This window comes from Pantherophis guttatus, chromosome 2 (assembly GCF_059756535.1).
Source record: "Pantherophis guttatus breed Tessera chromosome 2, ASM5975653v1, whole genome shotgun sequence".
NCBI lineage: Eukaryota > Metazoa > Chordata > Lepidosauria > Squamata > Colubridae > Pantherophis > Pantherophis guttatus.
The window spans coordinates 148,567,269-148,594,581 of record NC_142064.1 but is presented as its reverse complement, the minus strand read 5'-3'; the positions used below and the strand labels follow the sequence as shown (position 1 = coordinate 148,594,581).

At 37.4% G+C, this 27,313-nt stretch overlaps 1 protein-coding gene across 2 annotated transcripts in view; it reads left to right on the top strand.

Moving 5' to 3' along the window:
• Nucleotides 1–27,313, top strand: part of PRKCA (protein kinase C alpha) — a 199,035-nt gene that overhangs the window by 133,067 nt on the left and 38,655 nt on the right. Inside the window, exons 4-5 of one of the 2 annotated variants that reach the window (XM_034412652.3) lie at nucleotides 8,867–8,978; nucleotides 13,951–14,079. In XM_034412652.3, the coding sequence (XP_034268543.2) occupies nucleotides 8,867–8,978; nucleotides 13,951–14,079 (241 nt within the window). Of the gene's footprint in view, nucleotides 1–8,116; nucleotides 8,979–13,950; nucleotides 14,080–27,313 lie in introns of both variants that reach the window. The other variant, XM_087886994.1, reaches the window with a different exon arrangement.

The following is a 27,313-nucleotide window of genomic DNA, read 5'->3' as shown; positions in this document are numbered from 1 at the left end:
GATTGGTTGTATGACACCAATTACATTCTTGTTCAGGACTATACATTACATGCAGTTTGGAAGTTAGATATTTATGTTGTTTACCGGGCAAAGGCTTTGTTAATATATCAGCTATTTGTTCTGAAGTATCACAGTGCACAGCTTTTATAAATCCATCGTGAGACAGTTGTCTCACATGTTTAAACTTTATATCTATGTGTCTAGATCTCTGCCCAATAGCATCAGATCTAGAGATTTCAATAGCTGCTTTGTTGTCTTCATTCATGATGAAAGGTAAAGCAGGTTTCTTCCAAATTTCAGAGATCAAGTCATTAAACCATACAAGGTTATTTGCAGCTTTAGACAAACAAATGTATTCTGCTTCAGTCGTTGAAGTAGCTACTAGTTCTTGCTTGCCGGTGTACCAATAAATTGGACAGTTATTTAGAAAGAAAATGTATCCTGATGTACTTTTTCTGCAAGATGTATCTCCTGCCCAATCCGCATCTGCATAACATACAAGTCTCGGTTCCTTGTTACAATTTGGTTCTAATACAAGACAAAAATCTATTGTGCCTTTTAAATACTTTAAAATTCTTTTGATAGCTTCCCAATGATATATTGTTGGTTTACTGACATACCTAGATAATAAATTGAGTGGTAAAGCAATATCTGGTCTAGTCCAATTAGATATATAAAGGAGTGAACCTATAATTGACCTATAAAACGTGTTATCTTTGAATTCCAAAGATGGTTCATTAGTATTTCTAAGAAAGTCAGTTTGCATAGGTGTATCACAAGGTTTAGCGTCCATCAAATTACATTTGTTCAATAGTTCTAAAATCTTATCCTTTTGTGTGAGCTGGAAACCCTTCTTTGTTTTACTGATCTGTACACCAAGATATTTGTTTACTTTACCTAATGATTTTAGTGAGAAATGTTCATTTAATTTGTTTACAAACATTTCCCTTTTTTCTTTGTGTTTACCAATGTACAATATATCATCTACGTAAATTAACACAAATTCAATACAATCATTACTCCTTTTGATAAAGAAACAGTTATCAGCAGAGGTTGCATTAAAACCCATGGTATTGAGTACTTTCACTAAACAATCATACCATCTTTTACCGGATTGTTTTAATCCATATAAGCTTTTGTTTAACAACCAAGTCTCATTCCTATTAGTGTATTGACTATGAGGGGCCCTTACATATATTTCCTTATCTAATTTTGCGTGTAAGTACGCAGTTTGTATATCGTATTGGAATACATCAAGGTTGAGTGCTGATGCTACCACTAAAGCTGTTTTGACACTCTCGGTCCTTACAGTAGGGGAATAAGTGTCTGTATAGTCCTCTGGATATTTTTGTGCGTAGCCTTGAGCAACTAACCTAGCTTTATATAATGAATTGCCTCCTTCCAAATTTTTAATTTTATATATCCACCTGGTGCCAATAATAGTTTTATCTTTAGGAGCAGTTATGGGTGTAAACACATTTAATCCTTGCAAACTTTCCATTTCTTTTTTCATAGCAAGCTCCCATTTTTCTTTTTCTTCCTGGGGAAGTTTTAGAACTTCATCATATGTATTGGGAGTTGTTTGTTCGTTATTCATGTTCATTATGTAATCCTTATATTTGTTTGGCATTTTATTTCTGTTGCTTCTAAAAGTTCTTTCTGGTTTACTATTGTTGTCATGCATATATCTTGCTTCCTTTTTTGTTAATGTATCAATTTTTATTTTGTGTTGGCTATTCGTCCATGTTTTTGTTTTGTTCTTATGTTTGTTAGTATTTTGTATGTTTACAGTTCTTTCTTTATGGTGTTTTGTTTCTAGGTGTTTGTTTGGGAATATTTCATTAAGGTGTAATTTAGACCAGTTGGCCTGTTCATGGAACACGGCTGATCTGGAAACTATAAACTTATTATTACTATCAATGAACCTATATCCTTTTGTGCCAGTTTCATATCCCATAAATTTAAGCCTTCTGGACACATTTTCTCCCTTCCTTCTCAATTGTTTAGGTATGTGTACATCTGCGGTGACCCCAAAGATATGCATGTGTGCCAATTTTGGTTTTCTATTATACATCACCTCGTATGGTGTTTTATTTATGATGCTGGACCATGTCCTGTTTTGTGTATAATTTGAATAGTGTAGGGCTTCTGACCAAAAATGTTTGCCTAAACCAGCATCCTCTAATGTACATCTAATCATGGTTTGTAATGTGGAATTCTTTCTTTCTGCAATTCCGTTCTGGAATGCTGAAAATGGACTGGAAGTGTAATGTAGCATTCCTCTATCCTTTAACCATTGAGAGAATTCTTGAGACATGAATTCACATCCTCTATCTGTCATGATCTGTTTTATTTTAATATTGTGTTGTGTCTCTATGCGTTTATAAAATTCCTTAAATTTTTGAAAGGTCTCATCTTTATGTTTTAATGTGTAAACAAAACCATAGCGGCTATAATCATCCACTATTGTTAAAAAATAACGTTTCTTATATGTGATTGATGGGGTAAGCGGTCCTACTAGATCCATGTGTACTAAGTCAAAAACTTTATTGGTTGTTCTAGTAGATTTTTTTGGTTTGGAACTAGTTTTCAGCTTTGTAGATTTACATACTGAGCATTCTAAATAGTTTTCACAATTTTTTATTTTGATACCTTCTGCGTGTTCAGTCATTTTTTGTACTACAGGAAAACTGGCATGTCCTAACTTTCTGTGCAATATATGAGCACATTCATCATGAATAGGCTTTCCTATTTTTGGTTTTTTTAAATTATGTGTATCATTATGATCATGGGTTATTTTACAATCATCATTGTCACTATTGCTGACATTTTCATCATCAGTTTCTATACATTCTTCAACATTTGAATCAACATTATGTAACCATTCTTCCTTTGCTATGAAGTAAGGTAGTCCCCCTTTAATCATTACAGTACCTATGTTGCATTTATTTTTCTCAAGGATTGCTTCTCCCTTTGAGAAAGTAATATTAATGTTAGATTCTCTGCTAAGTTTTAAAGCACTCAATATATTATGTGGTATTTTGGGTACTAGCAATACCCCCTCTATTTCTCCTAAACCAGGTAAAGTTACATTTCCTTTGCCTAATACTTGAACCTTTTCTTGGTTAGCTACTTTTATTATAAACTTATCTTCTGTGAAAGAAGACAATATACTTTTATTATTGGTGGTGTGATTTGTGGCCCCAGAATCTATAAGCCAATTATTGTTATCATTTCGCATTGTTTTTGTATTGTCATGTCTATTTAATCCATTTAGTGAACCAGATTTTCTATCTCTTGAATTTTCTCCGCCCCCTCTATTTTCTCTGTGGTTTGGTGGGCTTCTATATCTGTGTCTGTCTACAGAAGATTGCCTATAATTATATCTGTTTGTGTATTCTGGTCTACGCCTTTCTCTTGAAAATCTGGGACAATCTCTTCTATTGTGTTCTCTGGATCCACAATTATGACATCTATATGATTCATTATGTCTGTCTTGGAAAGCTACTTTCCTGAGAGTTCTATGTTCCGTATGATTATTAGAGCGACTTTTTCTGTAGTTATCCTCAGTTATCAATTTATTGGATAAATTTTCTATTGATAGATATCCTAGGTTAATGGTATCTAAATGTGACATAAAATTGTCCCATGATGAATCAAGTGAATTGATAATAACACTTTTCATTGTTTGGTCAGAGATTACTTCCCCTCTTAACTGCAGTTCAGCTCTTACTCTGTTTAAATATATTAAATGTTCACTTATAGAAACCCCTGGTTTTACTCTGGATGAAAAGAAATCTTTAGACATCCTTGTTGTAGTGGCTACACTGTTGCTGTGAAACAAATTAAACATATATTGAATGATTTCTGAGACAGTCAAATTTGATTTGATGCTATAATACATTGCAGGAGATATACTAGCTATTATTATAAAAAAGGCTCTATGGTGTAGGTTATCTATCTTTAAAGCCCAAGGTCTTCTTGGGGGATTGGTAATGAAAAATAGCAGATTCTCTTTCATGAAAATAACCTGAAGCTGTTGATACCATTCTTGCAGGTTATTTCCATCCACCTTCAATTTTGGAAAATCGCTGGGCAAGTTCCCTATATTGTTTTGACCGTTACTCACAACTTGAGGCAGTCCGTGATCTTGTAAATGTCTAAAGTTGCAGAAAGGTGTGGGGATGTCAGCAACAAGTCTGTGTGGCTCTTCCAGAAATTCAAATCTTCCCGGGCTGTCTTCGAGTTTTCGCGCATGCGCAGTTCTCATTTTGCTCGTGGCTTCGTCGTAGAAGGTTCTCTCCATCGCCGCCCGATCGTTCGGCTCTTCCTCAGACGATTCGGTCTCAGGCTCAGTCTTTGGTGTTTTGCTTGCAGCGATCGTTTCTCTCTTTCTCTCCCGGATAATGTCGCTTGCTTCAGATTTCGGAGTGGGGTAGAATCGGCAAGGTTCTCTGGGCTCGGGCGTCGCTGTCCTCGAGTTCTGGGTAGTGTTAGGCAGTCTTCGATTTGCTGGTTTGCTTGCTTGCTTCTCCGGTGACTTTCTGGATATTTTTAATTTCGGTCCAAATGCAGCAAACAGCGTTTTCATGGCAGACTCTATTTGTAAATTTATTGAGTCTTCTTCATTTTCCGTCTCTGATTCTTCAGAGGTGTGCGATTTTTCTTTCTCATTTTTCATGTCGTGCAGAGTTTTTCGCGCCAGACATTTTGAATCTGGCTTTCTGATTGGCTCAGCTTCATCCATTATGGGAGTCAGTTGCAATGAAGATGGCCGCCATTCAAAATTTCGCGCGGGACCGCTGTTCTCCCTCTTCGTTGTATTTTTGTCTACAAATTCAGCACTTACTGTTTTTGGGTCTTTAGTCTTTTTATTGGTGATGTGTTTCTCTTTCGCTGCTCCGTTGTTCTTTATTACATCTTGGAGTTTCGCGATGAGATTTTCATCACTCTTTTGACTTTTCAATATCTTTAATATTTCTGACCTGAGTTCGTTGTTTTCTACTTCGCTTTGTTCATCATCTTCATTTATTATTTCTTCATCTTCTGTAGTATATTCTTCAGGTTCATTTGAAATAGCGTTTGTGGATTCATCTATTATTTCTGAATCTTCTTCCATCTCTTTACTGTATGCTCTGGTGTTGGGTCTATCTCTTTTTGGCATTATCGAGTCCTTATTGAGTCTATCAAACCATCCTCTGCTACCAGATTGTTGCAATATTTTCAGGATCAGACTCAATAATTAAGATAAGAATTATATATTTAAATAAAGCTCTGTTTAATCACAGATGGCATTCTATATTCACTGAATATTTACAGATAGAAGCAAGGTAAAAGTGGTGATCAGCTTCTTATATACACAATGGGTGGAGCTATATGTACAAGTGATGAGTCATGAATACATTATAAGTCAGAGAGTCAGTTAACCCTTGATATTCCTTATATACATTATTTACAGAGTAGGGAAAGAGGCATTTATATCTAACACTTTTATTAAGAACTTGGGTAGGGAAAAACCTTTAAGCTCACTAGCTCTTTTATGTATGCTGTAGGGAACTGTAGTAGGAGACATTAATTATTTTCTTTAGAAGGCAGTTTAATCCAGGCATCAAAATGAAACGAGTAAACTTTTCAACACCTCACTGTTATTAGTGAAGAGGCTTTTTAGCATTACTTTATGTTACTTAACCCGACTTACCAACATATTCGTATGCTGAGGACAATTTGTAAAAAAAAGTTACTGGTAGAAATGCATTGCCACATATCTCTGGTGTGTTTCCCAGTAATGTTTCAAAATCATAATTTCTAAACAGCTGTTTGTAATTCATCTGTCTGCAAAATGACCACAATGCTTAGAAGACAGTCAGTTACTGGCCTGACTATTGCAGGGGTTGCAAGTACAGGTTTTCCAGTTGTGGAAATATACTGAGGATAAGGGAGTCTGCTTAGAAGGTCTAACATAGTATTATTCTATACTTTCAGATTCAAATACACATTGATGTGGCAGCTAAATAGTGAGATTTGGACTCTGCTACCAGATGCTTATTGCCCTTAAGATAAAGATCTGGTACACGCATTCAGAAGCTCATGTCCCTCCACAGAGATGCTACTAGGCAATTTTCAAGGATCAAAGGGGATTGTAGATTGCAGAAGCCGAATGATTCCTGTATGAGGAATCAGTTAATTGCAGAAGTTAATACATCATTTTTCAGAAGGCTAAGATGATAATGTTAGTAAATCATGAGTGATTGTGTAGAGTTGGAGAATAATTACCTATTGTCAAAACAAGTGGAAAGACAAGGAACTCATGTACCTTTTGAGACAAAATGCTGATCTCCCCCCCCCAGCCCATTTAGAAAGCAATTGACTTTGGAATTGGAGAGATAGATAAAGTGCTGATAAAGGCATTTCTGTCAGAAATGTAAATAATTGTATGGCAGTGGCTTTCCAGCTTGTATAATTCTTTTTTTCCCAATTCCTGCTTCTGAAAGAAGTTGAGAGAGAGAGAGAGAGAGAGAGAGAGAGAGAGAGAGAGAGAGAGAGAGAGAGAGAGAGAGAGAGGGAGGGAGGGAGGGAGGGAGGGAGGGAGGAAGGGGCGGGGGGGTGGGGGCAGACAGACAGACAGGCAGGATCACAAATGTTAATCAAGCATCAGTAACCTTTTAAAATTTTTATGGTGCCATACTTGTCACTTCTGAGAGTTTTCAATGAGCTCTCAGCTTGAAACTGTACATCATAGTCATTGAAATCTTGTTGGGAAATATAAATAGTCTGAAATAGATTTTATTGATCTTAACAGTTGTTTGTGATAGGCCTAAATCCAGCAGATAGTTCCATTTAAAATGTTTTGTACAAATTATTGACTTACTAATATCTTACCACTTAGCACTTTGTATAATTTTTGGGGGAATGTGCATCACATTTTTAAAAGTCACACAGTAAAAAATAATGAAAGCTTTGCTTCTGAAGTGCAGCTGAACTAGCGGGTCTAACATTAATTTTTTATTAGATATTTTTATATGTCATTCTGCCTCCCCCTAGAGGGGCATTTTATATTCTTCTCCATTGTGGATATTTTTTATCTTTCTGAAATTTTTCATAAAACAATTTCATGTGAATAATGCATATAAGAATCTATCCAGAGAGTATCTATACATGAAATTGAACACTTGAATTTCTCTGTTGAATTGTTGGCAGGAACTAAAAAAATGCACTTTATTCATTAAACCACTTCAGATTTTCTGGATCTTTTGCTACTGTAAGATTAAAAAAATAATTCTTAGAACCTCGTTGATCTACGGATGTGTGCATACATCAATAGACCGAAAAGATAACTTCGTACCTAACAAAAATTCTAAACTTGATGCAGAAAATTATTTTTGTACAGATATGAGATTATCTTTTTGTTACTGTATCCTGTTAATTACAGACATACATATTTGTATTGGAACATACTCTTCTTGATATTATTGTTCCTGCATTTTATAAGCTGGCAAGATTTTCTAACATTTGTGGCTTGCATTAACTCTTTTGATTTTTTTTAATATCTAAAAAATATACTTCCATGTAAATATTTGTAAAGGATTTTCTGTCTTGACCCAGAGAAAATAGATAATTTCTTTCCCAAACTCTATAAAAAGGAATAAGGGGCATTATTATAGGAACATTGGAAGCTGCTTTAAAGTAGGGCACAGTATTTGTCCTCACATAGTCTTAAAGTAGAAAAGGGTCTTTTTTTTTCATTGTGTGTAATTTTGTGTTATTGGAAGTGTCAACCATTAAAACTGCAGTCTAAACCAAACACCTACCACCTCTTCTCTGTAAAATGCCTATGTGTTAAATCTGAGGGCTCTCAGAGGCTACTCCCAATTTTTGCCATCTGCAGCAGCTGCCTAAATTCTTGACGACTCCCACAATTTGGAAATCCCCTTGTAGGGGTGACAAGCTTTTGCTTTCCTACTTTCAACTTTAAGGCATTATGGAGCAGTTTATGGTTTTGTGGTTTGGGAGTATTTTTCTGGGACAAAGCCAGATCCTGAGCAAAAGGCTAGAAGCTGCAATTACAGTATTTTCTGATTAAAAACATAGAGCTTTGGCAACTGCCGCTTTCTTTCAGAATTGTTCAGAAAACAGATCATCATCTTTGAAACCACCGCTTGAAGGAACGAGAATTCCTTGGGAGTAGTTTTAAGTTAAGTTGTTGATAAGAATGCAGAATAAGTTTTCCATACTATTTCAGCCAGTTCAAATTTCATTAAGTAGCAGTCAAAGACCAAAGTATGCAATGACAACTTTGGTTTTATTTCAGCCAGAATATGACAGTGTTCCAAAAAATAATTTTCTAATGTTCAAGTGATCTTTGCAGGAAGCACACTGAAGTGTGTGTATGTGTGTGTGTGTATGTATAATAGAAAGGAGTAGATAATAGCATATTTGTATTAGGTATAAAGTGTTTTCTGCTTTTTTGTTTATTTTTAGTTTTATTATAATATTGCACACAAACTTAAAGTCAAATGTACCTAATTTTGTTATATTATTGTCCATTGGCATCCTTCAGTCTCAAGAGACTATGGTATCGTGCTCTGGAAAGAGGTCCTAAAACAGCATCTAGTGTGACTTAAAAGGCCAATTCGAGAGTGGCAGTCCCTTCCAAACTGAGGGCAGATACATTCATATTATATTATAGGTTTTTATTTATTTATTTAAGGAACACACAATTATTGTCGATGGAAATATATGTATTCTGCAAGGAGTTGTACGTGGAGATTTGTAATTCAGAAACTTTCATTTAATGTTTGACAACATTAATGTCTTTAATTTCCTCGATTAACAGGTAACATGACACTGACATTTCTCTTCTTTTTAGGATCCCAGAAGCAAGCATAAGTTCAAAATCCACACATATGGGAGCCCAACATTTTGTGACCATTGCGGTTCATTACTTTATGGACTTCTGCACCAAGGGATGAAATGTGACAGTAAGATATTTATTTCATGCAGTGTTAAGAGTTCTTTTTGTATATAAAAAAATCAATGAAGCCATTAGAGTTGTGCCTAACTACTTTCCAGTAAAATTTATTGTAGTTCCTGTTAATTACAAATGTAGCAGTCCATTTGAAATGAATATTTCAACACATCTAGCAAAAGACTGTTAAATGAAAAGAGCTTTTTCTCATGTTGATTTTTCTGTAGCCATATATTAATGGAAACTTACTGGAAGAAAGAAGCATTATATTCAATCAGCAGTTGACCTGCAATATTATGATAAAAGCCCAAGCATTAAAAAAAAATAAAAATAAGGGCAGTTTGTGGCTTCATAACAAAAGCTTCATAATGCTTGTTCACTATCCTTTTGAGTTTTTTTGGTTGATTCACCCTTGCAAGTTGCTACCACTAGAACCCACTTTGTTCTGGGGAATTGACTTCCCCATAGATAAAGCATTAGGCATCCAAAAATGTGCGTGAAATTTTGGCTATTGCCATATGATTTCCACTGGAGCAACCCCGCACTCCCTCTGCTTTTGGCACGCGACGGCAAAAAGGTTAGCCATCACTGCAATAGACCTAGGGGTGAGTTCTTTTGTTGTGTCATTCCCACAGAATTAGTTCAAGTATGGAAAACTAGAAGGATATAGATGAGTATAAATACCCAATGCTATAAAAACTAGAACTCTCACACCAGGGTATCTGAGCTTACTGATCATTGCTTAGATAAATGCAAAGACCACATATCCCTTCCCTTTACAATTTTATCAAAAGGCTTTTCTTTTTTTTAAAAAAAGAAAAGTCAAAATTAATTTATGCTGCATCAGGTAGAAGGAGAGAAGTTGAAAAAAATGGGGTGAGCCTCACGAACAATTTCACAACATAACCTAAGGCAGTTTGTCAAATTCTAAGTATAAGGTAACCTGCTACTAGGACTGCAACGGTAGCTGCAACAAAGAGATGAATAAAAACAGCTGTTGTCAGAAAGTACACAAACTGCTGTTTCTCCTCATGTGGTTTGAATAGAACTCCTCTTCAATAGCTATAAAAATAGCAAGCTGTCACCTATGACTAATTAAATGGCTTGGAAGCTATTTTGGGGATTCCTTAGAAACCTGCTTCTGTGGAGTCCTTGGTGCTCTCTGAGCTTGGTTGTTTGCTTGCAGATATTTCATTACCCAGCTAGGTAACAACATCAGTGCAAGTAAATATGGGCTTTGCTTTCTGTTTGTATACAGTTACTTGCCCTGCCAGTGTTGATGTGGGTGTGGTTTTCTCTCTGATGGTTCCTTGATATCGTTAATATTCCTTCACTTCCCCACTGCAGCCCACTCCACACTACAATTCCCCACTACATTGCAAATATATTATTAATTCTCCACTATAGTGGTTCCAGAAAATAAAAGACCTAAAAATAGAAGATGAAAGTATGGTTTCATTCAGTGTTACAGCACTCTTGACATACATTGGTCCAGAACCAGCAAAAGAATCCATCGCAGCAGTACTACACAACTCACCTGACCTAGCTAAATATTCTAAGATTAAAATACCCAGAATCATGGACCCCACCAACCTCTGCCTCACTACCTACATGCAGTTTGATTGACAAATATATGAACAAATCAGAAGAACATCCATAGGGTCACCACTCTTAGGACTTATAGAAGAGAGAGTAATGCAGCAGCATCTGGAAAAAACAGCACTCCCACACAAACAGCCAAAAATATGAATCTGATATGTAAATGACACCTTTGTCATAATAAAAAAGCAACAATGAGAAAAGACACAAGAAACAGTCAACAACATCTTCCAAGAGATAAAATTCAACAGAGAAGGAGAAAGCAACAATGTGCTATTATTTCTCGATTTTTCATCAGAGGAAACAACTGGAAAAAATTAGAAACACAAGTCTGTTGAAAAACAAGCCACACTAAACAAGTCCTCCCATAAGAGAAACTGTGTAAAAGAAAATTATTCAAATGAGCACAAGCTGCAGCAACCCAGAACATCAGAAAAAGGAAATGGATCACCTATATAACATCTTCCAATAAAATGGATACCCATATAACTTTATCAAAAAGTGCCTGTTCAACCCACAACAACACTATCAAAACAAGATATGAAAAGGATATGACCATACATTTTTAAAAAAAATCTCAGAAACAACCAACTATTACAACCACTTGGCATCACTCTAGCATACAAACCAATTAAAGCCATCAAAAACATCTTACATAAACCCAAAGACCCAGTAGCCTAAGAAGAAGGGAAAAACCTAGTCATTTACAACATAGAGTTTAAAGAAGGTAGGACAAAAAGGTAGAAGTTTAGCAGAATGCATCTATGGACACCAACTAGCAGTCAGAAGACATGATGAAAACTCCATCTCACAACAGATGGACAGACCGAGCCACTGTTTCAATTGGGAAATTATGAGCATCCTAGACTCGGGATGGCGAACCTATGGCACGCGTGCCACAGGTGGCACGTGTAGCCATATTGGTGGGTACGCGAGCTCAGCTCCAGTGGGACTGGAAGTTGGCAAACGGGCCATTTTCAGCCTCCAGAGGGACTCCGGGGGTGTGGGGAAGGCCGTTTTCACCCTCCCCAGACTCCTAGAAAGGTTCTGGAGCCTGGGGAGAGCAAAAAACAGGCCTTCCGGTCCCACCGGAAGTTGGCACAGGCTGTTTTCAGCCTCTGGAGGGCTTCTGGTGTGTGTGTGTGTGTGTGAGGAAGGCTGTTTTCGCCCTCCCCAGACTCCTAGAGTCTGGGGAGCTCTGGAGCCTGGGGAGAGAGAAAAACGGGCCCTCCGGGCCATTGCATGCCAGGAGCGGGGGGTGGGGTGGGTCGTGCACGCATGCACAGGGGTGAGGTGCATAGAATTATGGGTATGGGCAAGAGTGCGACACCCTCCCCCCCCCCCACGATCTCCCCGCTCCTGGCACGGGATGGCAAAAAGGTTAGCCATCACTGTCCTAGACCAAGTCAAATCCATAAACACTAGGGAATCCCTGGAAACTTGGCATTCAGACAAATCAGCCATAAATAGACACATAGAAATAAACCTTATTTACACACCATTCAAAAGAGACAACAAAAAGTTACAATGAAGCAGGAATTGTATATAAACAGGGAGTAAACACCATGCTTTAGCATTGGTGATGTTATTTAGTTAGATAATGAAACATCTGCAAGCAAACAGCCAAGCTCAGAGAGCACCAAAGACTCTATAGAATTCAGCCTAGAGCTACATATAATCTCTTCTGTCAAAACTCAAGACCAGTAATAAGAAATAGTTTAAATCATTTAAGGTAGAAAAGGAATGAAAATATTTTAATTTATTTCATCCTACAAAGCTACCTCTTTCTATCCGGATTTTTTTAAAAAATTAATAAGATGATGCTACAGTTCAGGCCACCCTTTTTCTCGAATATATGCATGTTGTGGAGAACCCTATATAAAAAGGGATTAATCTCCATTGTTGCTTGGTCTACAATTTTGGTAGGCTTGAGTTGTTGTTTTTTATTTGCGAGGTATTGCATCTACATTCTGTCTTCCCTCTTAACACAAGGCAGCATCCATGGTAGTCCTCCCTTATTTCATCACCAGAGCGTCAAGCTTCAAAAGCTGATTGAGTTAAGAAAGAATGAGTGGGTCCAAAGTCACTCAGTGAGCTTCATTGCTGAGAGGGGACTGGAACTTGGATTTCTATGGTTGAAGCCCCCAGCATTTTAATTACTGTGCTACACTGACTTTCACTTGTTCTGACTCCCCACATTCCTATGGCTCAGTGGTTGGCTTTGAGAAAAATCAGGCATTCTTAAGACTTTGTTTCTTATGGAAGAAAAACAAAGAACTCTTTCAGTTTTTCTGCCTTTCAACATGTGTTGCTGTTTCCCACTGTTAGATATGAGAATGTTGCATAACCAGATTTACCTCTAGAATTAAAACTCTGTCTATAATTTCTGAAGGAATTCTAATGTCAAGGTATAAAGATACACTTTTCCATAAAAGTGCAAGAGCTATAAATTAGGTGTCTCAATTCTTACAACATTTCGATTCAGCAGTTTTATTGTCAAACAAAGCACATGTCAAGATTTTGATTAAAAATAGTTGTGGTCACTTATTTTCCCAATCAGATTTTTAAAAATCAACCCAGAAAGCCTTTTTTTACATCATGTTTCCTAGGGAATAGCTAAAACATATAATTCCTTTGCTAATATGTGGCAGCTTTCCTGATGAGGCATAACCTAGGTTTTTATTAATGGAAAAACTATGTACGCATTAATGGATGCTCAAAAACAGTAGCATTGAAATAATCATAGATAGTTGTACAGTGTTTTTTAAAAAACTGGAATTTAATGATTGGCCAGTGGTCAACCCCAAAAAAGAGGAGATCTCATCTTATTGAGTGTGTTTTTATTTTCATTTTGCTTTCTATAAAACCCTATCAGGTATTCAACCAACTTATGTTTCCCCACATTTTCCTCCTTATTTTCAACTAAATGCCACCCATATAGTTTTTAATGTCTAAATTGGCATCATTAACATTTCTCTCAAAACTTATTTGGTATGTTGGGGAATCATTGACTCTGGCCAAATTTGTCGTATGTCATGTATGATTTGTGTAAAAGTGGTCTTCAAGACTGCAGCAGAAATAGCTGTTTCTTAACTCAAAATCATTTTCCTCAAGATTTGTTTTTGCCTTATTTTGTTCTGCCCTATGACAGAGAAGATACTTGCTTTCATTTGTGAGAAGATACTACAAACACTTCTTACCTTATGTACTGAATGTGGAAAGATTTATTTTTTTTTTTTTTGAGTGGACTATAAATTGACAAGCTTTCCCTAATAGCTCAAAGGAAAGATCAACTTTCCTGGCAATGTGAAACTGGTAGTGCCAATTAGTTATGTCTGTCCTTTTCACTCCTTAGGATGTTAAATTATTTATTTTCTGACTTTCAGCCTGTGATATGAATGTTCACAAACAATGTGTAATAAATGTTCCAAGTCTTTGTGGAATGGATCACACGGAAAAAAGAGGGAGGATTTATTTGAAGGTTGAAGTGACTGGTGACAAGCTGGAAGTCACAGGTAAGGAAAGCTTCTTAGATGTAATGTACCTCATTTAAGGATGCTTTTATTCGTTTATATTGAATAGCTTTGAGGCAATAAGCATAAAAAATGGCTTATGTACTATATTCAGTAAAACTTCAGCTCCTGGCTGGAACAAAGGATTATGAATTCCTTTGAACTGAAGAATGTAATAGGCTTACTTATCCATATAAGAACGTATCCCGCATCCATGGCTGGAAAGTGAGGATGGAAAATGCCACAGTGTGCCCATATTCTGCTTTGGGGCTTCCAGCAAGGAACAGAATGTCCTTTTGGCCTAATTCAGCATGGTAGTTATGCAATAATACTAAGAAAAAAATCCCTTGAAATAGTAATTGATTACAAACTGAATAGAAGTCAGCAATGTGATGCAGCTGCAAAATAGACATATGCCTATGGAGGTGCTTAGTAGATTAGGAGAAGATCCCATCTCCATCCTGTTTACACATTGATTCCTTTTTATCTAGTTCTTCGTCAATTGTAATGTTTTAATTCTTAAAGCTTTTAATGTTCTTATTCTTTTATATCACACTTTGATATTGTTCTAGGCTGCCCAAAGTCACTTGACAGTGAGATGGGTGGCATATAAATTAAAGCAATAAATAAATCAGCATATTCAGAGAATGGCATTGTGGATGATCAGGCAATTAGAGCCTAAATCTTAAGAGGCACATGTGAGGGAAGTTGGTATTTTAGCTTTGGGGCGTGTGATAACATACTTCAAGTGTCAGCTGTCACAGAAAGATACATCAAAATCTCTCCTTTATTTTTTCAGGGTGTAGAAGATAAACACTGTATTTAAGTTGTGTTAAAATAGAAGGAAATTGAAGTTGGGAAACAGCTTCCCAACACTAACATGACTGTGGAAATAATTTATCCGAAAAGCTGATGGGCCACCCTTTATTGAATGTATTCACTGGAAGTAGACCTCCATCTGTTAGGAAAGCTTTTGCTTGGGTGACTATAATGAGCGAAGTTATGATTCTATCTTCATCTGAAACTACAAAAATAGAAAATGAAACAAGAAAGCTAGATGTTTTGTTTTCTTTGTTATTTTTAAATACTTTTAGAATAGATACAGTTGAATCATGTTTCGCTGGAACTGACAAAAAGTAGGCTGCTCAATCCTACTGCTTAAGGTAGCTTGGTTTCCTTTCAACTTCAGTGACCCCTCCGAAGCAGCAGCCCATGAAAATGAAAACTAAGCTTTCCGCAGACTCTTTTTTCAAATTAGGAAAGGCAAAGTAATTTTAAGTCTATTTTTATTCGTAGGCTATTGGCATTATAATTGACACTGAATTTAGTAGGCCGCTATCTGTAATATTTCTAGCATTTTCTGTGACAAGGTTATTATCCTCATGGTAAACGTTTTTGCAAGAATGAAATCAGAAATCTCTTCCTTTTAGTGTGTGCATGATAGAGACAGTTGGCTGATTTAATTCATGTCCTAAGTAGTAGTTCTTGGTGTGACAATGAAATGTCAATCCGTAATCCTCTTCACTTGTCTGCTGCTTCCTGCATCCTAGGAAAACTTTGTGCTACACTGTTCCCTTATATAAGACTTACATAACCTGTTTCTTCATTCATTCAGTCCTCATGAGTGTTACAGGTAGCCTTCAATTTACAACCAAAACTGAGCCCAAAATTTCTGTTGCCGAGTAAGCTCATTTGTTAAGTGAGTTTTGCTGCAATGGTCATAAGTATGGAAAACAGTCATAAGTTACTTCTTTCAGTGCTGTTGTAATTTCAAATGATCACTAAATGAACAGTTGTAAAACAAACACTACCTGTATTTCTTTTGGGATTAAATTTTAAGTTTAAGGTTTGTTTACCATGGGCTGATCAATATTGATCACTTGTTAAACTTAGAGACACAGGTTCTGTTACTAATCATTGGTACCAACTCTTTTGTCTTGGCCAGAAGTAATGTGCAGCATGGAGGACTCCGAGTCCCATCATGCGCACCATATCACGATAGTGCACCCAACAATCAAAACCCCAGATAATGTAAGGCAGTGTTTCTCAATCTTATCAGCTTGAAGATGTGTGGACTTTAACTCCCAGAATTCCCCAGCCAGCAAAGGGAGTTCAAACACTGATGTAAGACACAAAAGAATCTGGTAGGGAAATCTACCTTAACAAAACTAGCTGGCCTGATATTTCAAGAGAACTACCAATGGTGGATGCTATTTTCTCTATTCTCATAGCCCCAAATAGCTGAGGGAGAGGAAAATTATGGGGGAGCTCTCCTCACAACTTGAGGTGGAAGGAAGCATGATATTCTTAGCCTGGCAAGATGTAGGAGTGTCAGTATTCTGAATCATCTTCCGGAAAGCGGTATTGAGTTACCTCTAATTTTTGCTGATCTTAGGGCTTAATTTAGTGTTACCCTGGGCAGAATTCTGTAGGAGTCTGAATCAGACTTCCAATTGCTCTTAAAATGCATTGTGCTAAATAAATAAATAAAGTAGGCCTTACTTTGCCAGATGCCCTGAAGGTAGAAAAGGCAGTTAAGCAGATACAAAAGTGACAGTGTCACATAAGCCTTGAAGCACTGACGGAATTGCTATCCACCTCCACCCTGCTGCTAGTACAGTATTTTATCCTTTCTCTATTGTATGCTTCTTCTCCTCCTCCTCCTTCTGTCTCCTAATTAACTCCTTTGATTTGTCATGCTAGAAGAAAGCACATGGCCTGCTTTTATAGCCCTATAGCAAATTGGAAGAAGGGGATGTGGTGGGTTTTTTTTTTTTTTTTTTGTTCGTTTGGTGGTTTTTTTGATGGGTGGTTGGTGGGCAGAACTATGTCCTCCCTTTTTTCCTTCCTTGATTCCTCAGAATCATCTCTGACGGGGGTATCTAGAAGAGCAGCTCTTCTTGAAGTGCGCATGACCTTGTTTTCTTTGCTTTTGCCTGTCCTGCATAATGTAGGGTCATTCTGGAGAAAATAATGCCTTTTCTTTCTCAAATGGCTGGTTTGGTCCTTTAAGGCAATTAGCACAGATGGAGATTTTCTACTTCTTATAAAATAATAGACTCTGAGATATCAAAAATAAAGCTAAACCAGGGGATAATAGCAGAATAACAGAGCTGGAAGGGACCTTGGAGGTCTTCTAGTCCAACCCCCTGCTCAAGCAGGAAACCCTATACCAGTGACGGCTAACCTTTTTGCCATCGTGTGCCAGGAGAGGGGGGGCAGGGGAGGGTCGCGCATGCACATGCCCACACGCATGTGCGCGCAACCCACCCACCCCATTCCTGGCACATGATGGCCTAGTAGGCCCGTTTTTCTTTCTTACCTGGTTCCAGATCCTCTCTATTTATCTGGGAAGAGTAAAAACAGCCTTTCCCACTCCCTTGGAGGCCCTACGGTGGCTGAAAGGGCCCATTTCCCAACTACCGGTGGGACAGGAAGTGACATTTTTTGCTGTCCCCAGCCTCCAGAACCTCTCTAGGAGTCTCTAGGAGTCTCTCTAGCAGTCTCTGGAGCTGGGGACAGCAAAAAATGTCACTTCTTGTCCCACCGGGAGCTATTGTTATTTCTTCAAATGTTAGGTGGATTCGGAGTTGAGAAAAGGATCTTTTCAATGGCCAGGAATTTCTATCCATGCTTAGAGAACTAATATTACTGCAAATTACAAAGCAAGGGATAATATCATTTTTTAAAAAATAGAATAAAACCTATTTTAATAATGGCATGTATTGGACAATGCCAGTCTTCTTCTCTGCAAGGCAAATCATTTTGGCCTGGGCTTTACAGAAAGTCCTTGGTTAATTATGATAATTAGGACATCTGCAACTTCAAGGACCAGTTGTAAGTACTGTATCACGTGTTCTGCACTGTTGTAAAGTTGAACACTTGTTAAATGAGAACTGCTTGTAGTTGGTTCCAGATGGTGGACCTGACTGCTGCTGAGGTGAGCCAATGATTAAGAATACATGTATGTCCATTTATGCATACTTTTCATTCAGCACATACTGTATTACAGTGCAAACACAAGTCTTCAGAGCCAGAGATGGACAGCAAATGGATCTCCAAATGATGGACTGCAACTTGTTCTGTCTTTTAGAAAGAAGGGTTCTCTTCAGGATATTAGTTTCTCCCACCTTCACACACACACACACACACACACACACACACACACACACACACATACACACACACACACACACACAGAGGATTAATGTTTTAAGGCATGTTACCTATTTCACTGTTTTTACCTTCATGTACGCTCTTACTTTTTTTCCCCCCATAATGGAAAGAATACATGGACATTTTCAGAATGTGAGAATTATGATAAAAATTTTGCCCTATGCCTTTAGGCTTCCCCAGAAAATGGCATCTTATGAATTGTGAAAGAATTTATGAATTTAAACTTTGGAGCAAGACAAACCGTTAGTTGATATATTATTACTTCAGGCAGGGTCTACAAGAAGGCAATCACCGTGGGGAAAAGTTATCCATATTTTACTGATAGCGCATTCTACAAAGTATATTGAGGGAATATGGACATTTTTCATGTGCATTTAATTTCTGAAACAGTAATAAATCTCTGTGGTTGGAATAGGTAGAACTGAAAAATATTTTCCCATTTTTTAAATATTGTTTTTTATGAATACTCAGGGTAGCAAACATAATACCTAGTACTCCTTCCTCCTCCTATTTCCCCCCAACAACAACAACCCTGTAAGATGAACTAGGTTGAGGGAGAATGACTGGCCCAAAGTCACCCAGCTGGCTTTCATGCCTAAGGCAAAACTAGAACTCCTAGTCTCCTGGTTTCTAGCCTGTGCCTTAATCACTACACCAAAGCACTTTCTTTTTCTGTTTCAAATATAGTGTAATAAAGTTACAGCAATGTCATTATATTAGGTATTAAACTTATTTTCAGAGAAATGAATCACTGTTCTCTACCTTGCAGTATAGAGCACGGGTGAAATAGAAACTTCTTAATGCTCTGTGGTTATTACAGAATTACGCCTCAGGAGTCAAAACCTGGGAATATAATGAAGTGCTATTGCTCCTGAGAGACACATTAAAATAACTTCGGCAAACTGAGAATCATAATGTATTACAGAGCCTCAAGGTATAGAAAGGCATCCTGCATGATGAAACATAATGCCATGGGAAAAATATAGTCTTCCTAATTTATTTTGGTGATGATCAGGTAACTCTGTGGCAAGAAAAATGAGAAAATCCAATGCTTCCTTAACCTTACATCCTTAGACACCTCAGTGGAATAGTTTTGGATTTCTTGTTTTCCATATGAGGGAAGTATTACACTTTCTCTTAAAAGTGGCTTCTCAGTGCAGATTTAACAACTAGAGAATCTTATTTCTGCTTTGTGTTATATGAATTGCACTAGAGACTGGAGTCTGTCCCAGCCCATCTCAATGCAGGTGTGATTCCTATAGATTATTTCCCATATGATATACAAAAAAAAGAAGCTCAGAACAGCATAAGGAAAGGAGTGGAGGGAGCCTTGGGCTTTGCAAAACAATGAAACCACAATAGGCACAGTGTTCTCCAGAGGTATAGGACCACTTTTCATCTGTCACAGCTGGCCCAGCCAATGGCAAAAGATGGTGGGAGTTTCGACCTTGCACGCCCGTGTAATAAACTTAGTATTTACACTTGGTTGAGGACTTGATTTCTTGGCTATCCTATTCCAGGATCTGAGACATGTAGCATTACAATATATTTGGAACAAAACAGGTGGAAATGATCAGCCAGCAAATTTCCCAAACTAATTTGCAGTTGACTCAGACTGCTTCCAAAAGAAGGTACTGATTACGGCTTTGCTTTCAAAATTTCTGTTTTACTTGATGCGTGAATGTTAACGTCCAACCTTTGATTTTGAAGTGGAAAAAGCTGACGCTTCCAACCTCTCTTGACCTGTCTCATTCAAGACAGGTTGCTATCAAAGAGGCAGACTACAGAAATGGTAGTCCTTTCTAATTGGTATTCTTTCCAATCACTAGCAGCAAAAAGGGGAAATAATAAACCTTGATCAGCTAAATAGAAAGAAGATATCAGAGTGCTAATTATGTAGACAAAAGTACAAATAGAACAGATCTTATAAAACAAAGGCAAGAAAAGCAAAGACTTTTTTTCCTTCAGCAGCTTGTGTTTTAGCCTGAAGGTTTCTACAATGTGTCTTGAAGTTTCTTTCTTTCTTTCTTTCTTTCTTTCTTTCTTTCTTTCTTTCTTTCTTTCTTTCTTTCTTTCTTTCCTTCTTTCTCTTTCTTTCCCTCCTTCCTTCCCTCCCTCCCTCCCTCTTTCTCTCTTTCTTGATATTGAATGCCATGAGAAATAAAACAGAGATACTTCTTATTTGCAGTTCCCTGGATGTTGCCCATCAGTGTGGATTCCTAGATCACAGAGTGCACCCCAACTCCATCCTTGCTACTACAACAAGGATTCAGTTTTCTGGGTCTTTCATAAAAAAATAATTTTGTACCACAGAAACTCATAGATACAATGTCTATTAATTTTAAGATAGAATTTCCATTTGTAAAATATATAGCATGTGGGTAACAACTTTGCCAACAATGCTGGTCAAGAATCAACAGGAGAGATATTTCCTCCTTCATAGGTTACAGAGAAGGTAGTTTCAGGTGGGAGCTACTTGAGAGAAATTATTAAATATAGCAAACAAAGGGAAGGGAAGCATGTTCAGTCATGCAATTCTTCCTTGGCCTTTTTTTCTCAAAGCATTTAATTAATCCCACTTTTATTATTTTTATAAATAACACAAGTCGGCGAACGTACCTAATACTCCCTCCTTCTCCTATTTTCCCCACAACAACAATCCTGTGTGATGTGTTGGGCTGAGAAAAAGTGACTGGCCCAAAGTCACCCGGCAGCTTTCATGCCTAAAGCAGGACCCTGATGATTGGTCCAAAGTCACCCAGTTGCTTTTTCATGTGTAAGATAGGACTAAGAACTGATTGTCTCCTGGTTTCTAGGCTGGCACCTTAACCACTAGACCAAAATGACTCTCATTACCCCCCATGTACAAACGTACTGTTTTGAGTTGAATCATGAAGCATCAATATTTGATTTAATGTGTGATGGTAAGGCCACACTTGGAATACTGCATCCAATTTTAGTCGCCATGGTGTAAAAAAGATGTTGAGACTCTAGAAAGAGTGCAGAGAAGAGCAACAAAGATGATTAGGGGACTCGAGGATAAAACATATAAAGAAAGGTTGCTGGAACTGGATATGTCTAGACTTAGGAAAAGAAGGACTAGGGGTGACATGATAGCAGTGTTGCGATATCTCAGGGGTTGCCACAAAGAAGAGGGAGTCAAGCTATTCTCCAAAGCACCTGAGAGTAGGACAAGAAGCAATGGGTGGAAACTAATCAAGGAGAGAAGCAACTTAGAACTAAGGAGAAATTTCCTGACAGTTAGAACAATTAATCAGTGGAACAATTTGCCTCCAGAAGTTGTAAATGCTCCAACACTAGAAGTTTTTAAGAAGCAATTAGATAACCATTTATCTGAAGTGGTGTAGGGTTTCCTGCCTAAGCGGGGGTTGGTCTAGAAGACCTCCAAAGTCCCTTCCAACTCTGTTATTCTATTCTATTATTCTAACAATATATCCCTGTAATTGGGGAGAAACTGCATTTCTGAGTGGCAGCCCAAATGCACATAAAGCGGGAGCTTCTAGACAGAATTAGGAAGAAGAAAGCTAGTTGACTCTAGACACAATTAGCCAGAAGAAGTTTATTTTCTTTTGTACACACTAAGAATTTTCAGTTTAAGAGAATCAGACTTGCCTATACCACATGACCTGTTTTGATGGGTAGAAGTCTTGGACATAGACTTTTGAAATAAACTGTTTGAAATGAGCATGTAAGATTAAGCCTTCCTATATGCTCTACATCTTCTTCAATTCTTCCCTGGGCAGGTTTTAGCATCTTCCCTCTATCTATTCTCCTGGATCCTTCCCCAGTTAATATTGCATGTGGACCTGTCATGCTTTATTAACTCAAATTTTTTGTGGGAGCTTTTTCCACCTACAAATAGTAGTAGTCATCCTTTTAATATTGATCTGTTTGTGTTTCAACTGTGAACATAACTGCTATAAGTATTTAGGACCTTACAGGACCCTTCTGGTTTCTCCCCTCTCCCCTCCCCTAAAGTGAGATTTTGAAATGTACAACAGATTGGCTTCTGAACCTGTCACCATTCCTCACTCTAACTATCAAATCATTTCGACATTTAAAATAAATTATTATTATTATTTTTTTTAAATTTGATTTATATGCTGCCCTTCTCCGAAGACTCAGGGCGGCTTACAATGTGCTCAGCAATAGCCTTCATCCTTTTGTATATTTATACAAAGTCAGCTTATTGCCCCCACAAACTGGGTCCTCATTTCACCTACCTTAGAAAGGATGGAAGGCTGAGTCAACCTTGAGCCTTGGCGAGATTCGAACCCTGCAGTAATTGCAGGCAGCTGGTCTTAAGCAGCTTAATAACAGGGTGCCTTAACCCCTGTACTACCAAGGCTCTTAATTGATGCCAAAACTTCTTTGAGTTAGATCTGTGCTTAAACAAATGAATGCTACTGTCTTAATCTAAAAATTAATGGCTTTTCCTTCTGAGTTTAAGCATTTTTCTTCACTATTATTTTTGTCCTTTAATTTCCTCTTTCCTTAGGCTTGGTTCTTCTCCTTTTACAGTGGAATATAATTTTGCCCACAATTTGTAACACCGACCACATTCATACACCAGGCTAAATGGTATTAGGGCTTAACCATGAACAAGCAGCAGAGTGACACAGTTGCCAATGTCCAAATGGATCAAGTCATGCAAACCAGGGATTCTAGTTTATTTCATGAAGAATTAGTCAAGAGACATGGGGAAAATACCCCGTTGGAGCAGCCAGCAGGTTCTTCAAGACACGTTTAGTACTAAGTTGTGGCGTTGTTTCTTTCACAAACCCCATGAATGAAGTCATTGATGAAGCTTAGCCAAGCACTGACAAAGGTTCCAATACTAAACAATAGTCAATAATTATTCATTATTTTAGAATATGCATAAATACATTGGCAAAAATGCCACAATGTTTTTAATATAATCTTTAAAAATGGCTCGTGGTTAGAACGCTAAGACAGAAGGCCATTGAGAGGTCAATGGCTCCACAGTTCAAAACCCAAGAGCAAGATGCGTGACGGAATGCGCTTTCGTCAATTTGTCTCAGATCCTGCCAACCTAGTAGTTTGAAAGCATGCAAATGCAAGTAGATTAATAGGTACCACTTCAGTGGGAAAATACCAGGGACATGAAAGGAGCGCCCTCAGGTATCCCCTAGACAAAGGTGATGTCACCGGCTAATTCTTTCAACCTGGAAGCATCTTGCTAGGTGCATCCAACACAAAACGCAGTAGTAATATAATTTGGAGCTACAAAGCAAGTATCAATTACTTTGAATAGTTGGCTATTCAATTTATCCTAAATTAGATTAGGTACCATCTTTTTTATCCCCTCAATACCGGTATGTTGAAGAGGCTAACAGATAAAATTATTTAAGTGTTGAGTATTATGCAGTTCTTGTTCTATATTTGAAATAATTGCTCTTGGGTATATGATTTATCGGTAAGAAGATTTGTTGGTGCTATATTTCATTTTTTGTTAACCTGTTTCTAGTTCAGCACTGTAACCATGCCCTAGTCATAAAATATATCAGTATGTTTTTGTAAAATTCAAAAATATTTTAATGAGAATAATACAGTTCAGTTAAATTATAAATCTATTCTTTTATAATTGGATTGCAGACAGAAAAGGAAACTAATTACATTGGTCGACATCAATCCTACATGCATGCATTCTGTCATGATCTGAATTAATAGTTCTATTAAAATAAGATAATTTGAGGGGGGGGCTTGAGAGTGAGAAGGCAATGATCTTCCACATGTCATGAAATCAAAATTATTTATGGAAGGACAGTGAATTGTGGTAATCCATAAGTCACTGAACTATAACTCCCATCATATTCCAGCTATCACATTCAACAATTATAAGATGGATGGATGGATGGATGGATGGATGGATGGATGGATGGATAGATAGATAGATAGATAGATAGATAGATAGATAGATAGATAGATAGATATGGGTATATGGATGGATATATGGATATATATTTAACACTATTCATCCCCATTTGAAAAATTAAATATGTTATTTTAGTTATCCTATCATTCAAATAAATAGCCTATTTTCTACTTATTTTTTCACTTTTTAAGCATTTGGATTTTGCAAAGAAATAATTTTATTGTACTTAAATGCTTGTTTTCTTCACCCCATGTTACAAGTAGAGTTTTTTTGAGATTTAATATTAAAGAAACTAAAATGATGCAACTGACCTTTTACTGAACAATTATGCACATTTCATTGGGTGTTTTGGTGACCTGGCCAGAGATTCTGAGCCTTTTGCTCTTCGTTGTTTATTATTTCTGATAGACAAAAGCAGTACTGTGTTGCTGCAACTCCCACCACAGTCATTCCTTTATTTTCAGAAAGGAAAATGGGTCATGTTCTCAGAAGCTGTCTGGAAAAATGTTCTGACTTGCAATTTATAGTTAAGTTGTTTCTGCATTGGTGGCCAAATTTAAAGTTTACAGAATGTTGGGTTTTGTTTATCTAGCAAATTTGCCTAAATTCTTTTTTTTTTTAACCTTTAGATCTTAAAAAAAGTTAAGAGGTATGAGCTAAAAAAAACCCCTACCTGCATCATATATTTTATCTCTCTTTTATTTATCTTGTGGATAAATAATGGTTTTTTAATTTGTTTATTCAATTTATATGCCACCCATCAAGACAACTCTGAGCAGCTTACAATGTAATAAAACATACAGATACAACAATTATAAGAACATATTGAAATTAACAAAAAAATTAAAACAAACTAAAAAAACCACGGGTTGGTGCAGAGAAGTGGTGGTACCTTCTCTGTTACTGCACCATCTCCAACCAACAGCTTCTCCCTCAGGGCCCCATGCCAACCAGCACAGCCAGGTTTTAAGGCTTTTCCTGAAGGCCAAAAGAAAGAAAGGAGATTAATCTCATCTCCTGCAGCAAGATGTCCCAAAGGATGGAGGCCATGTCAGAAAGGCTTTTCTGGACCTCACCAGACGAAATTCCTTGGCTGATGGGGTCTATAGTAGGCTCCTTCTGGCAGCATGAGTGAGGCAGGACAATCTCATTGGGGAAAGATGGTTCCTCAGATATTCAATTCAATTAATAGAAAGATGATAGAGAATAACTTCATTGGAAGAGGAAAGATTTGCTGATGCTGCTTTCCATTCCACTCCCAGGTTTTAGGCAATCTGTGGAATAACTTCAAATTGTGGAGACTGCAGGAGAAAATAAAATGTTCCTCCTGTCAGACCTGCCCCAGTCTGACCCCTTAGGAAAGAAAGACCCTTGACTCCATTTGGTTGAAGTGATGGGTTATTTTATTAAAGGTTTCTGGTTGCAGTAAAGTCAGGCTAGAACTAAGGTAATTAAAGGTTCCTGTGCAAAAGGTTACAAACTTTTCCCCTTCGTCCTGGCTCTCCCTCCTTGACCAGTCCGTCTTCAGCCAAATAGAAAGCCGTATGGATGTTTTGAGAACTTCTCGGGATGTTGGGAACAATCCACATTCCATTCTCAAGCTTCTCAAGCTTCATGGCCTTGAAGACGGACACAGACTGGTTTCTTGCATCCCTGGTGTCATTCAAGCTGTCATCTCCCCTTTTCCTCACCTATGCCCCATATATTTCCTGTTATTTCCCACTTGCTCTTCCTATCCGCCCTGAAGTTGATGGCTGGATGCCAGTGAGGCACAAAGCCGAAGATGGCAGACCTTACACCTCCCTTACTCCCAGAAAAGCCTTGACTAGATCAAATGTACTTCTGCCACAGGAAGAACTTGCATGTGTGAAGAATCCTTTTTTTAAAAAAATATTATTCTCTTGTTTTAATTTGAAAAAACAAGAGTGTTATTTTCAGCAAATAAAATGTCCCCAAACAATCTCTGTGCCTGAAAAAAAGCCAGTTTATTCTGTGTTTCGGTTGGACCTGAAAGATTATTAAAATCAAGACAAAATTCAGAGAACCCATCTGGTTCCTGTGCTTCCCAGACTAGCTTGGAGGTCTGCTTTGAGTAAAGGATTTTGACAGTTCTAATTCTACAGCAAGGATGGGTAGATAACCCACATATTTTACCTTCCCAGACACCCAAGAACAGGGTGTCAGCTTGTTCTGGCAAAATGGTCAAATTTCAATAAGATTTTTGTTTGTTTGTTTAGTGTATTCCCTACTTTTTTCAGCTTAATTAGAATGCTGATAAGCCATCAGTAGGATTGTGTTCTCCTTTGAGCAAATGTAAGCTGAATGTTCTATACTGAAAACAGATGGATCAACTCAGGAATACAGAGCCAAACATAATAGTGACTACTTCAAGGGCAAAATTAGAATCCCTATTTAAACTGATCCGGTACAAGTAGTCCTCGACTTAGGACCAACACTGAGCCCAAAATTTCTGTTGCTAAGTGAAACATTTGTTAAGTAAGTTTTGCCTCATTTTACAACCTTTTTTCCACAGTTGTTAAGCAAATCACTGCAGTTAAGTGAAACATACGGCCGTTCAGCGAATCTGCCTTCCCCCATTGACTTTGTTTGTCAGAAGCCGGTTGGGAAGTTTACAAATGGTGATCATATGACCCTGGGACAGTACAACTGTCATAAATACATGCTGGTTGCCAACCACCCAAGTTTTGATCACCTGGGCATGCTCCAACTATCATAAATGTGAAAAAAAGTCATAAGTCACTTTTTTCAGTTTCCGTTGTAACTTCGAATGGTCACTAAATAAAAGGTTGCAAGCCAAGAACTGATATCTTAATATGTTCGTTGTTTAACAGCTGAGCCATCATAGTTTATATCAATGGAAGCTTTTCGACTTTGTTATTACTATCATCAATAGCTCTCTTAAAAGATCTCCACTATGTTATTTGGACCACAAGATGTTTTGGGAACAGGAAATGTGAGGTCCTAGCATATCTCTTTTTCTTCTCTTTACTTTTTCTCCAATGAATGATATATCTATAATAACATCTTGCTGCATGTTTTTAACATTTAATGTAGGAATATGGCTCAACGTTGTGTTGAATGTATTACAGTAGAGATATTTCTTTATTTTCCACCTTTATTATT